At 42.1% G+C, this 16,923-nt stretch overlaps 1 protein-coding gene across 27 annotated transcripts in view; it reads right to left on the bottom strand.

Moving 5' to 3' along the window:
* Positions 1-16,923, bottom strand: part of tcf7l2 (transcription factor 7 like 2) — an 88,647-nt gene that overhangs the window by 33,541 nt on the left and 38,183 nt on the right. For 17 of the 27 annotated variants that reach the window (XM_032501879.1, XM_032501877.1, XM_032501893.1 and 14 more), the window contains exon 5: positions 16,767-16,826. The exons of the other annotated variants lie outside the window; for them this stretch is intronic. In XM_032501879.1, the coding sequence (XP_032357770.1) occupies positions 16,767-16,826 (60 nt within the window). The remainder of the gene's footprint in view (positions 1-16,766; positions 16,827-16,923) is intronic. 27 annotated transcript variants of the gene reach the window in all.

Raw genomic sequence — 16,923 nt, 5'->3', positions numbered from 1 at the left:
GAAAGAACATGAGAAATAAAGCAGCTACGATTGGCTTTCAGCCAGCTCCCGATAAATGGCTCAAGATGGAGCGACCCCGGTGGTGCTTCGATCCTTTTATTTAAGGGGATTTAAGTTCAGGCTCTGTTACACATTGGCCAAGCATATGCAATGACCCTAACTGATATTGGTGCATCTTTTAGCCACATCTTAATCTAACCTTTGTAAAGCTCTGGAGCTTTTCATACTCAAAACAGCATTAAGAACGAGTATTGTTCGGAGCGAGGAAGGAGGCAGCCCTTGGAGACGACTCCAACGAAAAGCTGGGCTCGGGTCCGGGCAGGAGCCCTCTGGAAAAACAGCTGCTTATGCACTCCAAACAGTGGGAAAACAAAACCAAACGACAAAAAAATTGAGATATATAGTATATATATATATATATATATATATATATATATGTATTTTTTTTTTTAGATGGAGGGGGCATCCCAAATGCTCCATCCCTCCATATCGACCTCTACGGGCCCATTCGTGCTAGGTGTCGATTTCATCCCTCGGCAGATGGACGGGCGAATTTGCAGCAGTCCCCATTACACGCCTCTCCTTCGCTCATTGTGAATTCAGTCAACGAAGTCAATCTTATTAACTTCCGCGCCGGTTCACACATGACATTTTCTTCAATTTTCTCGCCGACATCAAAAACATCAATTAGCAGCTCGAAAATGGGAAGGAGTGAATGACAGAGTCCGATAACGCCGACTTATTTGAAGCCGGGGGTAAATCTATTCTCCAGTTTTGAATGTGTTCATTACAATTGCATTTTCAAAGAAGACCTCCAAATAGCAAAGAAATTAAATTTATCTCCGAGAAATGTCCAGAAATTGTATTTTTTTTTTTCCTTTCTTTTTTTTTTAATCCTGTGTCTATCTCTCAGCCTCAGTGGGTGACACAAAGCATTGTGGTGCTGCATTTTCTTTTTCTCATTAGAACAGATCACAACTCCCACAGAAGTTGAAACCCTATACTGTAACCTCTAGAGTAACCCGGAAAAATCATTTTAAAAGGAGTCCTACATTTCTTTAGGAAGAAAAGGAGGCGATAAAGTGGACTGCCAGTGACCCACAGTTTTAACAAAAATACTAGGATGACGATGATAAATGCAGCATCTATTCTTACCCAACAAGGGAAGCTATTATCAGATTAAAGAAGTAAAATGCTTTACAGGAAAAACGGTGTCTTTTTTTATTTGTTGTTTTTTTGGTATTTAATGATCTTTAAAATTCATATTCACATAAGCATGTATCAGTAATTGACAGACACATTGAATTGTTTAAGATGTATAATTACGATTTCTTTGACTTGCAGCGATATTGTCAGAGGATTTTTGTGCTAATTAAAGGATATTCACCTGCGTTAATAAAATTATATATATATTAATTTTATTATATTATTTATATTTAGGACATTAAAGAATTTAAAGACTCATTTAAAAAGTCTCTATGTATACTGGTTATTACTAACAAATCCTGTAGTTTCTTCATATCAAGAAATGTAAGACTGCATCCTTTAAATAAACAAATAGATTAAAATGCCTTTCTAATAAAGTGCAATTTACAATGCTGAGATTTTTTTGCGACTTATTTTAAAATATTTTATATTTATTTCACAGGATATATCAGATGTTACTCCGTTAGATAAAAAACAACTTCCATCTAAACTACCATTACATCCACATTGATCATTTCCTGCTACTCCACATCACTGTTACATCAAAATGTGAAATACAAACCTACACATTAATGAAGCTCTCTCATGGCTCAACTCTTCTGCCTCCCATCACTGATGAACATGTAACTTAATAAACCTTGGCCAGTAACCTTAAGTAAAAGGCTATTTTTTGCCAATATCCAAACATTGTCAGACGGCTTCCTCATGCTTGAGTTACATCTCCGAGGGGGTGAACAAAAGCAACTTTAGTGGCTGTGGAAAGACACTCGTAATGCGAGGGGGGTGAGGAAGAGGGTCGGTCGCACACAGAGCCGTGCGGATCACGTTCCTCCGGCCCATTGATTTCTGATCTTTTGACATTATTTAGTTGCTTTTTATTTTCTTGCCCGTCTTTTATTCCATGTCACAAAAGACAGAAATGTCCAAACAAGTGATGTTAAGAATATCTACTATCTGTCAAAAGAGCAGGCTTTTCCCGGCATTAAAGCGACTAAATGCTCTGATGCAGTGCCGAGAATCGGCGGGATGAAAATATCACTCTTTTTAATGGAGGCTAATCAGATTTCGGATGCTGTTTGCCTTCTAGCTAAAGGGAGATGGAAACGCATGGGGCAACAGGGCTGTAACCAATACACTCCCAGTTCCTCGCCATCCTGCGCTCAAGACAAATGGCTTGCTGCTTTTGTCTCATATGTAATCTACATGGTATACAGCCCCAAAAAAAATGGGTCACTGTCAAAATCTAAATTAATACAAGGTGCAAGTTTTACCCTAATTTCTGTTCTAAATAGACATGACTGAAGGGACCAAGCGGGAAAGATAAATGCAGAGAAAGACGAGGAGATGCCTTTGTAACACGGCTGAACGTTGAACACACAGTACTGATCAGTTCCATTAAACTGGGATTTGATCATCTCCCCCTGTGTGCTTTCACAGCCCGGCTTTAGATTAGATCACTGTGAAAATGGTCAAATGGTGTGTTTATCTGACTGTAATTATTTTGATGCAGATGACAAAGATTGGTTGTTTGCATGTGGCTTGATGAGTGTGCACAGTGCGAGCCAAGACACGCACATGCACTTGTGAATGCACACGCAGACACACACACACACACACACACATGCTGGCATGGAAACAGCTGAATGGTTTCTTCTCAATGCCATTAACCCATTAGATAGTTTCAACAAAAGCCTGGAAATAATGTTTTATGTGTAGAAAAAAACAGTCAGGGCACGGTGCACATGCAATTACTGCACCGTAATCCTTAAGATATGACTAATATTAATGTTCTGACACAAATGGACTTTCAATGAGATTTGAAGAGAAAACCCCAGGCAACAATGGAACGTGTTGAGCTGAGCTCACAAATGCAACCAAACAGCAAACAACAAAAATCTAAACACACATTTTATTGTAAAATAGGAATATTTAGGTTTTAGGTTATGTGCTTCTGAAGAGATGTATCTTACAAAAATAATAATTACCATATAACTTTCTCTGTTATCTAACCTCTATTGTGTGAGGGAGATGTTTTTGTTGTTCCAGTTGCTGTTGCACTGTCCCTCAACAATGTGGTGACCTTAAATGAAATTGTTTTAATCCCACAGAGGAACTTTAAGAACTACTGTTCCCCTTGCAAAATTGATTAAATATTCAGTTATACAAGATAATTTGTGTGATGGATCCATCCTCAATAATCACCTCTTTTTTCACTTCACTTGAGTTAGGCTGTGTCACTAGATTACTGGCCTTCGTATCTACCTTTCCAATTACTTTTAAGAGTTTTGGATGGACAAATTTGTGCTTTCATGTCCCGTGTTAGCAGATGAGTCGCTGCTTCTGGCCATGAAAGGAGAGTTTTTAATGAGCTGAGGTGAGGTTAATTGGTTTGCTAAGATCCTCCGAGTCATGCGCCTCTATCCAAAATTGAGTCCATTTCCTGGAGTTTCCCCGGACGTATTTAATAACAAACACTTCACCCCAATTTTCATTTCCCACAGAGAGGGAGAGATACAGGGAATGGGTGATGGAGGGGGGAGTTTGGTTGTTTTTGCTTGTTTTACTCGCCTTCACCATCCCACACTGTAAACGCTACCTGCGTTTCTTCAAAAGACCAATGGTGTAATGTCAGTTCCCATTCAGAATTAGCGAAAATATATCTGGTGCTCATAACTGCAAATACAGTAGTGTTTTCCGCACATACTGCACCTGAGAGATAATTACCAGCCAAACACTTTTCTAAGGTTTGTTTGTAAAATCTGCAAGTCCATGAAGCTCAACACTGTAAGGTACTGTGGTAGCATTTTCTTATATTACAATGTTTTTGTTAATTAATCAAAAGCATAAACAATTCACTTTGTGACAAACTTAAGTTACTTACTTTTCATTTATATTTGTTTTTTAACCGAGGTGCAATGTCAAAGTGCAAAACCAAAGACCACATACAGATTCAAAACACTGTCTCATGGCGAGAACATCCTCCGTAAACTGTGCATTGGCTTCTCTGCAAATTAACTGCTGAGCACTGTGGTTCAGAAAAGTAGTCTCTTGAACATTTTGTCTGCATACATAAAGGTAACACATCCAGGACACACACCACCATCCAAGATCTTCTGCAGCACTGATGATTTGGGTCTCTTTTTATCACAAGCTCCAAACTGCCTGTTTTTCTTGTAATGCTTGCACTATATTATTTCAGGCTAATTCCAAACATAATTGTGTGTATTTATTTGAGACAGGATTAAGCTTTTGCTGTTGTTTTCATTTTTCTAACAATATGGGTAAATTTGCACCAGTTGGTGAAATCACTGCTGTAGAGTTACTGCAGGGGAACCGCTGCGTACGACACCACAATGCACTAATCCTCCACAAATGACTGGGCCTTTCACTTGCTATTAGGAACTACATGATGTGAATCTGCCCGACTAAGAGACCTTGTAATCAACACTGGTGCAAATGTGTTAAGTTCAGTGTCTCGTTGACGGGGGGTTCAATGGTCCTGACAGTGTAATTACGGGTTGCTGCCACAATACTGTGGCCAGCGCACTCAACACTAATTCAATCCATCTTCATTTCCAAGAGCAACGCCCCTACCATTGATGGATAGTTATCATTAGAGAGTGACAAAGCACTGAAACAACTGAGGCATGAGTTGCAAAGTGTGTGTGTGTGTGTGCGCTGGGCGTAAAGTCAAGTAGCAGGAGGATGTGTCCTCTAAGATACACACTATTGCCCCAGACAGCCGGATTATATATTACTACAGGGATGAATACGGAGAGACAAAATGGGGAAGGAACTTTGGGTCAGGGAGCGGGGTTTGCATCACACACACACACACACACACACACACACACACACACACACACACACACACACACACAGTATGTGTACGTGTTCACAACAGTTTGGCTCACTGTGACCCCGACACACAGAGAGGCTATGGCTCGGCTCACCAGCCTTTTATAGCATGCTGCTCAGACTGCTGACAGACAAACACACGTACACACACAAAGAGACAGACACAACCTGATACACACACTTGTACAGGTCTGGGCACTGTCTGCAGTCAAACACTAAACGACAGGCTGTGATTGAGGCTGACTAGTCTGCTCCTCTATATTTTCAGTCTATATATTCAGTCCACCATGGCCAGTATATCTTAATTATGTGCTCTGCCTATTTTACTAAAAGAAGGGGTGACAGAGTCGGCTAGGCAGGCACTGAAGCAGCAGCAGGCCACTAAAATGAGGCCCTTCCAGTCTTTATGGGGCCTCTAGCTCAGCCACTGCATCATAACACTGTGGATGCCTCGTTCCTGTGTCGTTCCTGGCATAACTTGCACGCACACCGCACGCAACAGAAATCATCCTGTTTGTGGCATTTTCCATATCAAGCTGTATGCCTTCAAAACAAACTGGAAGTCCAAAAACTTTTCAAAAAGACTAACAGGCTGTGAAAGGCTGTAATGAGTAAATAGCTAGGAGGGTAGAAGGGGAAACAAATGGACAGAAGAATTTTAGCACAGCGCTGTGCTCAATGTGATTATCTCCTTTTTCCTTGCGGGTCGCAGCTTTAGGGGTCACCACAGCCTTATACTCTCCGTCACACACACACACAGACACACACACACACGGCTTTGCCATTTCAATGACTCAATTGCATCTGGAGCTCTCCATCGATTGTGCTCAGTGACCCAGCAAAGGCCCATGTGGAGAGTGCCTGCCCCACCTCTCTGAATTAGATCATGTTCAAATGGGAGCCAGCATCATGGTCGCCCATTGTCCGTTAACCAGGAGGTGGTGCTACTGGGATGTTGAGCACTACTTCATCTTTTTGCTTATACCGCTGAAGCAAACGGGGGATTTGTTTGGTAGGGGTTTTTCATAATAGCGAGGATTTAAAAGGCTTTTCTGACACCTACAGTTGTAGACACGTCTTCAAAGACACAGACGTACTTTGTTTTACTCTCGGTGTTGATTTAGCGGCAGAGAGCGCATGGAGGTTCACAGTCAGCTGACGCTGCCTGCTTGAATGCATAAGATTCTCAGACTTGTGAGCTCTTGTTCAGTTGGCTCACTGTGAGGAATGAATGGTTTGCTACATCCCTCTCCAACCTCAGTGCACATACACCCACGCAATTACATTTGATGCTTACTCATGCATATTCCTAATGTGCTATTATGCACTCACACGTACTGCACATTTATGCAACAGCTTTCGCGAATTTGCACACATACATGCAGGCATGAGCTCAGCGGCCAATGTGCTGCCGTAGACTGTCTGGCCTGCTTGCAGACCCTGCAGTTTGTTTAGCAACACTCCTTTTGACGACGCCCGAAGGGTGCAATTAAGCCCAATTAGAGCCTGTCAGTTTTATTAAGAGGCACAGACTGGCCAGGCTCGGGGGCAGTGAGGGGAAGAGGAGGGAGAAGAGGGAGGAGAGGAATTAGGAGGAGAGTCTGCAGTACCAAGCTACTGCTACTCTTAAGAAACACGACAAGCACAACTGAGAGGAAACTGGTGTACATACAGTGTACGCCAACCAAACAGATACTAAACAGAAATGACTGCTGTGACAGGAGAAATGACTAAATGGTGTTAAAAAGATTCGCCAAGGGCCTGATCAAATTCGCAGGTTCTGCAGGTAACCTTGAGTGCTCTCAGTTCAAATACATAGAGATCATCTTTATGATGCCACATAAAAGCTACTTAAAAGAACAGTTTTGTGATCAGAGAACCTGAAGGGATCAATGGATGGCAAAACCAACTCGTCTATAAATACTCACTGGCTACAGTGAATGCAGACATGTGTGGATGCAGATGTCACAAAGCATTTTCGGAAGGGGGAAAGGGGGTGGTGGCTGCGTAGTTATGTGAGCCTGCCCTGATATATTAGTGTGGTTGTGAATAGAGCAATACAGCTGGCTTGGAACAAAAACTGCAGCATCTCTTTCATCAGCAAATCAAAAAAGAAAAAAAGAAAACGCAAATGAATGTATCATTCCCTCACAATTCCTTTTCCGTCGACCCCTCAACTGAGATGTTTACAGATAGCTATCATTCCTCCTCTTTTTCACATTTGTGCTTGGACATGTTTCAAAAGACCGGGCCTTTTCATCTCCCCTCTCGCTGTGAGGAAATTTGCTCCTTAATGGCTTTCAAAACAGGAAGCGCAGACAATAAAAAAAGAAGAAGTGAGAAAAACGCTTCGCTCCCCAGTCCCCCTTCAGTCGACGCATCCTTTACGGAGCTGAGTGCTGCAGCACACTGCTGCTGTGCCAAGGTGCCAACTGTGCCAGTCACACTGACCTCCATCTGCAGGCAACTTGATACCATCTCTCTAACTGCCGCGTACTCCCACTGAATGGCTTCGCTCAGTCACAGTGAAGCCTGAATGCCATTCAAGGCTCAGGCTTGGAATTGTGTTTCGAGTTTGTGCGCTATTGTATCCTTTGTTCACAGCTGCTGTGTAAAAAAAACCTTTATCACTAAACTGAATACTAAAATGGTTGTATTGGAGGAATGCACACAGGAATACATTACTGTCAATGTGCAAATCATTCTACTAACAGTCAAATTAGAGCTGATTTTTCTCAAGTCTTTATCAATGACCCTCAGAAGAGTAAGGTTGAACTGCTCCAGACCGTCTCAAATTACTACTCAGGAGGCTCTCTTGCAAAGTACTAGGCTTACTATTTTAATAGTATATGTAGGTGTCTGTTTACTCATGTTGTATTCATAATTCCGCCTCCTGCAGGGCTTCCGTGTCCACTGAGTGCCCTTGAACATGCCATGAGTAGTCTTTCTTTGCCTCAACTAAAAAGAGACCTGAAAGACAGCTACACACGCTTCCGCACAGTTGGATAAAACAAACCTTAACCACACAACTCAACCTCACCAAAGAACTTGCTTTTTTTCAAAAGATGTTTAGAAGAGTGTTTTTTTCTCTCCCCTTGTCTTTGCTTTTTCTCTCCCTAGATAAAACAAATGCATCATTTTTCCGTTAAAAACAAAAATCTTTACTCCCTCCGCTCCCTCCCATTGCGCCATTTCCGTGTGTGGATGTGCTCCCTTCCATTGATTTTCTCCTAGCCAGGGCCCTACCCAACAAGAGCAGCTTCCTTGCTGGTGTCATCTCCTTGTGCCTTTCTCCTTTTAACTGTGTTTTACTCTTGTGGCATAATGTACAACTGCCAAACTAGCGTTAGGGAGGGGAGTGCAATGGGAGGAAAAGCTGATACATGCGCTCAAAAGTCTTGGCTATTGATTTCTTTTTGATGCAGATGGGGGAAAAAAGAGAACTGTTCAAAGCTGCGGAGAGCCTTGATCACTACTACAGTCAAGCCAGTCGGTAATGTTGGTAGTAAGGCACAAGGATTGTGGGTTTGTCTGTGTATTGCATTACTTTGTTATGCATTGTGTTATGGTTGAGCTTTAGATTCTGCGCGGTCAGAAGGCTTATTACATGTAATAACCAACATGCACTCAGGTCAAGGATTCCTGGTGGGCTTGCACCATAAATGTGTGCAATCGCCTGGACAAAGTGTCAATTGCAATGGAGATTATGAAAGTGACTAGAGCTCCATTTTAGAAAAACACAAAATGGGCAGGACTGCTCAAGGGAGTTGCCTGGTTTACATAGCCAAAGAAGAGAAAACTGTAATGTGCAGCACAATAAATAAGGAAAGAGTGAGGTGAGAAAAAGAGTGATAGTGTCGGGAATATTTCTGACATCCGTGTGCTCCATTCAGGATGCTGAAATCAAAGGCACCAGAGAGCCATGTGCAGAAATCCAGAGATGGAGGGGAAAGCTAGCAGGAGTGTTTTCCAGCAACTGCTGCTCCTCATCCACAGCTCCAGCTCTGCCGGCCCTCTGTGATGTGTGCCTGTGTCCACTGGGGGCTACAATTAGCCCATCAAACTCATTCCAGTCAGGAATCCACACCGCCTCTCCAATCCCCTTTTCTGGCTCTCCAAAGTCTATGCTGCTCCATAGAGACAGGCAACTTGTTAGACTAGGGGAGGTAGCCTTTGATGTGCCAGGTTCTGCCGAGGCCTCCCTTTTTGCTCATATCAAGGCTGAGAAGATATAACAATTAAAATGGCGGGAGAGGCAGACTGACACTGCAGTATGTGCTCGTGCAGCTCGTGTGCCATGTGCTTGCCTGAGCATCTTGGACCTGATCCTCACAGGTAGCGGGTGCACCTCAGTATTAGTGCAGATATCAGTTCCCCAGTGGCTAGTGAAGCAAAGACAAGTCACATACCAGAGAGATGTTCTTTATGCCAATGCTATAAATCTGTCATGTGGCTCATCCTTGTTTCTGATGGGCCGGCCCTGTTTCAGTCTGTGTCTGTCAGTTAAGACCTGCCACTTACCCTGTGGCAGTGGTGCAGCATTTCACAACATTTTTTGGCCTGTAGACCTCTGCATACTTTTATTAATAATTCCTCTATAAATCAATAAGTCAATGTAAAACTGATCAACAATTGTAGGTATGTATTATATGGCAGGGAGGATACACTTCAAACCTATTTTTTCTAAAGAATGTATCTAAATATATACATTTTGATACATCAATCTTTAGAAATCTCCCCTAACATCGCCTGTGCCTCAAGAGATCCCATGTTTGTTCCAGACCCCAAGCTGGACAAACTCTAGGCAAGTGGTTGAGATGGGCTGCTGCGTTAAGTTGTGTAAGACACAGCTCCAATTCTGTCTCTGCTCCAGTGGGGCTCGGTGGCAAACAGCCAGGTGATTACACAGCACTGACTACCAGCTTGGAGAGAAAGAATATGAATATGTATTTGTGAGTATCAAGACACACAACCCAACCTTCACACGCACGCACACACAGACTACATTATGTCAAGGAGAATTACAATGACTCCAACCTGACCCGGCTCCACAGCTGCTCTGCCTCTGGCGTGAGTGTGCCTCAATTTACTATTTGAGGTAAAAGATTGCCCACAGTTTAAACAGGTGTTTACTTATGCAGATGCGCAACATAAGCATGTGGTTTGCATTTGTTGCTGCTTTGGAGCCAGAGTGAGCTTTCTCTGGAGCAGGAGTCAAGCCCAACATGTCACTGGGGTTGGTGATTTATTCACTTTCAAATTTTCAAAAAATTCAGGAAGTGGACATTTCCTAAAAATCCCTTCTAATGAAACTTGGAATTGTGAGAAACCTGCTAGATTTCTCTGAGTTTTCGCCAAATGAATATGTGCAGTTGTTGTTTCTTCATTTATATGATTGCATAATCAAGAGCACTGCTCATTATCCACAGATTAAAAGAATAAAAGTTAACCATATTGAGCATTTACCCAAGTTTCTACCTCTATCATATGTAAGTATATTTTATCAGCTCCGTTTCGTTAATTTGCTGTTGTCCTCATGCTTAAACTCAAAGCTACACAAAAATCCTAGTATAACATCACGATTTATTAAAGTCCTTGCAACAACTTAAGACATCCAAAAACATTGGCACATAACAAAGTCATGACCAACTTAGGCCCACAGCCTAAAGACTGAATGTCACTACAAAAAGCAGATATTTTAAATAATCTTCAGGGCTGATTCCATCATTTTTTTGTTATTCTTCAATAATCCCTACAGGTTTACTCCCTGCTTTGAGTTAGTAGACTGTAAAATAAAAAAATAAAGCTTGCAAAGATAATTCATTATGATTATTTACATCATCATGAAGACATTTACATTTCAAAACCTTCAGATGAGGTTGCAAAGTGAATGAATCCATGGCTGGAATACAGCAACGACATGGGTTAGCCATTTCATTGTGACATTACAAAAGCACCAAAAAGTGGGCTGGCATAAGGGCAAGTAAACTGCACCCACAAAACAAAAAGGAAGTCACGGTTCAAGGAAGCACGAGGTATTCTCTCTCCGTTGTTGGTTATTCCAGACTTTATCCAATGAAAGAATCCTGTTGAAAAAAAACTGCAATGGATTCCAGTGAATGCCAGTGAGAATCAAGCGAGCTATTCATGCTGCCAGTTGATTTAGGCACGCCTCGCTACACACCAATCAGCCCGGCCCCTGCCTCGCCAGCCACTCACTTGTCTGCCATTCCAACACAAGATGGAGACAGTGCCAAAAGTTCCAATTAAAATATCCATTTGTGATGTCTGTGCAAAAAAAGAACAAAAAAAAGTACCAAGCTTTTTCGATAGCGTAGGAGAAAATACAACAAAAGCTGCCAAAATTCTGTGGACAAGCCACATACTTAAGAGTTTTCTGTCTACACAAACTAATACTAAAGTATGGAGAGTGTGTATGTAGGCAGAATGGGTGTGTGCGAGAAAGGGAGACAGACAGAGCATGTGTGTGCACAGTAGTGGGAGCGTCTTGTTATGGAGGAACAGAGCATGTTGCAGATAAGAGGGCGATGCTGTTCAAAGAAAAAGGCAGGCCGGTAAAGTGCGCACGGATTCGACATCATCGCCTTACTGTCCCTTAATGAGCCTGGAGAGGAAGTCTGGCGTCCATAGAATCCGCTCCTGTCTCGCTCCAATCACGCTGCTGAGCTTTTTATTCAAATCTCACACACAACTGTCACACAGCCAGTCTGGCCGTGCTGTTTATCTTACTCCAGGAGGATGTTAACAAGACAAATGAATGAATAAATACACAAATAATGCGTTTAGGTAATGTTAATAATGTATGAAATGGAAGCTGCTTTTTGACAGTGGCGCTGCACTAAGGATTCTTCCTAACTTTGGTGACAGGCTTGTTTATTCTTTTCCCAGCATGCAATTCTCTACATCTTTTACAGGCGACGTCTGGCCATTGCTATAGCACATCTTGCTGATGAGAAAAATTGGTCTGACACATTAGTTTGGAATTCTCTCCCATGAGAAATACCTCATATACCGTCAGGATTGAGCCATCTCTCGCCTTAATCCAAAACGTCTAGTATGATGATCCTCCCTAATCTCATGGAATCTAGGTCTCCTTTTCACCCCATCACACTTCACTCCTGCTATCACACGACTGCTTTCAGTGACATTTTACCAGGCCACTCAATTAGAGTACATCTTTTTGGAAAAGCTGGATAAATAAATACAAAAGCATGTGCACACCTGCACAGGTATGCTAGAGCAAGCAAATCACAGCGTCACCTGCCTCATAGAAGTGTCCCAAACTTCCAGGACTATTAGAAAAAACAAAACAAAAACAAAAAAAAGGAGCAGGGGGAAAATGCTCAAAGAAACTGACTGGGTAGGAAAATAAGTCTCACATCAAATTCCTTCCCTGGGCCGAGACAAAAGCAGGGCCTGGCACTCAGATACCGTCAACAACACACACTTGGAAGACAGAGAAGAAAAAAATAACAACACGCACATCAAAACCGGAGCCAAACAAATCCAAGAAAAGTTCAGATAGGTCTTCAGTGGAACTGCCAAGAGGAACAAAATCAAATAAATTGGGGGGTTAGTCTCACTCAGGCTAGCCCGACAAACCTGAAAACACTGTTTAGAATATATGAGGAAGGTGAAAGAGGACAATGCTAAATGACTCAGAAAGCAGATACCCGGTGTTTACCCTTGTAAACTCCAAAGAAAAGTCCCTCTCCTGTTATAACGTGGGTGGGAACAGAAAACTGAATTCAAGGCAGATTAAGTGCTCTCTGGAATCACTCAGCATTCCACTGTATTCAACACATACATCCACAGAGTTCAAATTTGACTGTGACAGTGTATTCATCCATAACTGTAAATTGTTCTTTGGGGAATTTGGCGGGGTTTCATATTCTCCCCTTTCTTTCCCCACTCGAGTCCCCATCTTCTCTCCCTGTCCAAAAAGCTGTCTCTATCACTCTCTATCACAAGCTGCTCGTACATATGAATACAATAGACAGTCGCCACAGCAATTGTGGGATTGCTCAAAGCTAAGTAAATTATTATAAAACCAGAGGGATTCATGAGACCCATAGTGATCTGGAGCTAATAACAAAAAGACGCAGCAATAGCTTGTTTGGTACATCTCTGAAACACCTTTTGTAGTTCCAAGTACTGATTTTATTCCTGCTCAATGATACTAAATTAGAAGCGTTTGGACCATTTAGGTACATCACATCCACACTGTTTATTCCTAAAGGCCTTATTATGGCATGTTAATGCACAAGAGTTCTCCAGGAAACTACTAAAAGATGTGACTTTAACTATTAAAAACTTAAAAGACAAAAGTCCTGTATTCAACACTGACAGAATTGTGAACCCATGTCACTAGTTTCTCTAAAGACTAGCTGACATGAGCATTACTTATGTCCTTGATGTTGAACAGTGACTCAAACAAGACATCCCATGCACTGAAGACAAACAGCTACACCCCCCAACTCCTCCTCTGTTACCACAGATTTAGTCTGGTTGTTGTAGTAAACTGACATCTCCTATGTAGAGAAAGCCTGACTTTCCTTTGTTGTGATTGGTCGGCTCAAATACATATACACACACTAAAAAGCGTGCTCCTCTAAAGAGTGAAACTTTTCTTAACTTCAGAAAGGCTGTCAGCTTGAATGAAGCACAATATTGCAAACACACCCTCACTAGTCATACATTTTTCAGGACTCTTTTTTTTTTTGACTGAACAAAGGGCGACATTATCATGGCACTTATGTACCTACAGTGCATGCATGCTACAATGCGCATGTTTCAGTGTCATATCACTTAAGAGCAAAAAAAAAAAAGAAGGAAAACTCCTCTAAATTCTGCAGGACACCCATGGGATATTCACTTCACCCTGTTCTCTAAAGTTCACTTCCAGACTTCCTGGAAAAAGGAGCAGACATTTCTGAGGAATAACAAAGAGGGTTAGTGAGAGTAATAACATTGTGTTTAATCCCACACAATTCGGTCTCATACCAGAGTGAGAACAGCAAGCCAAGGGGGACTTACAGCAAAAACAAACCAGCTCTCCTGCAGATGGGTGTGTGTTAGCAGTTCATAACAATAGAACCAAATGTCAGAATCATTACCTAAAATCTGGTTAGTTCAGTTTGTACCTAAATTGAGAAATACAGCCCAAGGCTTTCAAGTGAGATAAGCTGTGTGTGGAGAATAAAAAGTTGCAATGCATTAACACTGTTTTCCTCAGCTGCCCGCCTGCCCCCTACTCCTCCTTCAACGAAGTTCCCCTCCTCATTGTGGCTCAGCTGAAACTTCAGCCCCTTCCACACTGCTGCTGGGGAGGGGGGGGGGGTGGAAACGAGGTCACGGATCATCTTACTCCGGCCTGCCTCCGTATGGTCACAACCACCCCCATCCCCTCCCTCCACACCTTCCCCTACCAGCACCTCTCACTCAAAACTCCATTCCATCACTGTGGCCAAATCTGCCTCATCCATTCTCCCTCCTCCTCCCCCAGTTTCATTTCTTCCCTTCCCTTTTCTCCACTCCCACTCTTCCTGTGCCCTCAGCCCAGTGCTAATTGGTAAATCTGTTGAACCATGCCAGCCCTAACAATGAGACACCTGGAGTTCTGTCAAAACAAGTTTCCCTGTGAAACGGCTCCCAGTGTTAATACAGTAGCGTAGGGAGCTGCCGAGTCTGTCGTCGCTCACGAGGCTGACCGCAGAAAGCCGCCGGGGAATCTGGGGAAATTTGTCAAAGCTGAGTCCATGCGACTGTCGGGTCTGTTAGGAGTAGTTCATCATAAATTAGATTATTTATCAATAACATTTTTTAAACCTTGATCCTAGTTCTTTGTGCACATTAACTATGACCAACCCATGGTTACCACATCTCTCTAAAAGCCTTCAGGTGTGTGGGTTAAATGAGTTCATGCTGTATGCATGTGAAAAGTTATAACATAGCTGACGTCCTGTCATCTAAAACTCAAGTCACACCTTAGATGCAGTGATACTACATACGCACTGGTGCAGACAAAGGTGTGTTTGTAAGACACAAACACACACAGAAAGACAGGCACACCCAACAGTGATCCTGCCAGACCTCGTCAAACAAGTTCTAGCAAAGGAGCTTGTATAAGAAAGGAACGGGGGGGCAGGCAGCAAGTTGACATGGTGAGGTGAATGTTTTTTTGTTTGTTTTTTTAAATCCTAATAGACCGCACAATCATATTAATAGCTACTTGCACAATGAAACATGATTTACCTTCTTTCCTTCTTTTTTTAAGAGTTGTGTTATTTACTGGCAACAAAGGCCCAGCGGAGTTAGCAAAATCAACAAGCAATTGATTAGTCAAACAATTCAACTAGGCAATCCACAGAGCCATGGTCGCCTCAGAGGGGATTAATTAGTTATCCTTAGGGCTTCATAATGTCAGCGTCTATCCAGCTTCACACAGCCTAACTGAAGCAAACCAAAACAAGGCTTATTGATGTCCTCAGCATGTCAGCTTTGCAGTAAAATCAAGACTAACTTTACAGGCTCCTGGGTAGCTCACCTGGTAGAGCAGGCGCCCATATATAGGTATTGACTGTTTTATTGCATTGCCCCCTTTCTCCCCTTTCATGTCTTTAGCTGTCCTATTTAAATAAAGGCTTAAAATGCCCCAAACATAATCTTTAAAAATAAAAAAGACTAACTTTAAATTTACGTTCCACTTTTTGTTTCTTCAGTTACAGCTTGCATTCCAGGATTTTTTTTTTTTTTTTTAGTTAGAGGACATTGACAGAGGAATCCGAGCAATTTTAAATTAGAGGACATGCACTGTTACGTCACATCTTCAACCGGTGGATGTGAACAGTGTTGTGTTTACATCCACAAAACAGCTTCTCAAAGAAATACAAAAAGCAAAAAGACTGCCTTTTGCTGCTGGTGGATTGTAGGCTAATTCGATATCAAATACCCAAAAAGCTAAAAGGACGATCCAGACGCTGAGACCAGTTAGTAATGAGACAAATAAATAAGGAAAACAGAATCCTTAACACACAGAAATGAGTTAAAAGCCAAACAAAGCTGAACAAGAAAAAAACCTTGACTACCCCGTAAAGCTTGAAAGTCGTCTCTGCTTGGTTTTGAAAGGGATACTTTGCCGATTTAAAACCATCTATTTGTCATTTTTTTTTGTGTAATGTGTGTTTAGATGAATGGGGTTTGGCTTCTCTCCGTAGCGCCGATCTCGACGAACCTCTGTGACTTGTGTTGCGTCATCCGGCGAATCTCAGCAGATCTCTGCTGCTCTCCTTGCTGGCGCGACAGAGAGAAGCTAAGCACTGTATTTAAACACACTTCCCCCAAAAAGATGACACAGCTGGTTTTAAATCTGCAAAATAACTCTTTAAGTCAGCACTTTAAATGTGTGAGGCATATACCATCTAAAATATCCCTCCCCCACAAATATCCCATCACCTGGATTGACATTTCAGACATTAAAAAGCACACCAGCAACAAAGCAGCAGCACTGAATTATAGCACAAAGCACAACACAGCATGATTATTATTATCATCATCACCAGAATTTAGGTTATTCATTCATTATTTTTGTTTTAAAATCATCAATTATCAGTTGTTAATTTGCGTGTGGAATCAGCCAAAAAAATCCAACAAGATATTTTTGGAATTCAAAGGTCTCTCACCAAATGAAATTGGTGAAGGCTCAGATCTGACTGTCCGGGGAATTCCCAGCAGAAGGGCCCCTGAAAGGCAAAGATGGATGTTCCCAAGTCACACAATTATATCAGCTCTCCATCTCTTGTTCGCTGCCTCTCTTTTGCTCACACACACACACACACA

The sequence above is a fragment of the Etheostoma spectabile genome, chromosome 21 (assembly GCF_008692095.1).
Source record: "Etheostoma spectabile isolate EspeVRDwgs_2016 chromosome 21, UIUC_Espe_1.0, whole genome shotgun sequence".
NCBI classification, from domain to species: domain Eukaryota; kingdom Metazoa; phylum Chordata; class Actinopteri; order Perciformes; family Percidae; genus Etheostoma; species Etheostoma spectabile.
Note: the sequence above shows the minus strand (reverse complement) of the source record. Positions and strands in the feature narration are given on the sequence as shown.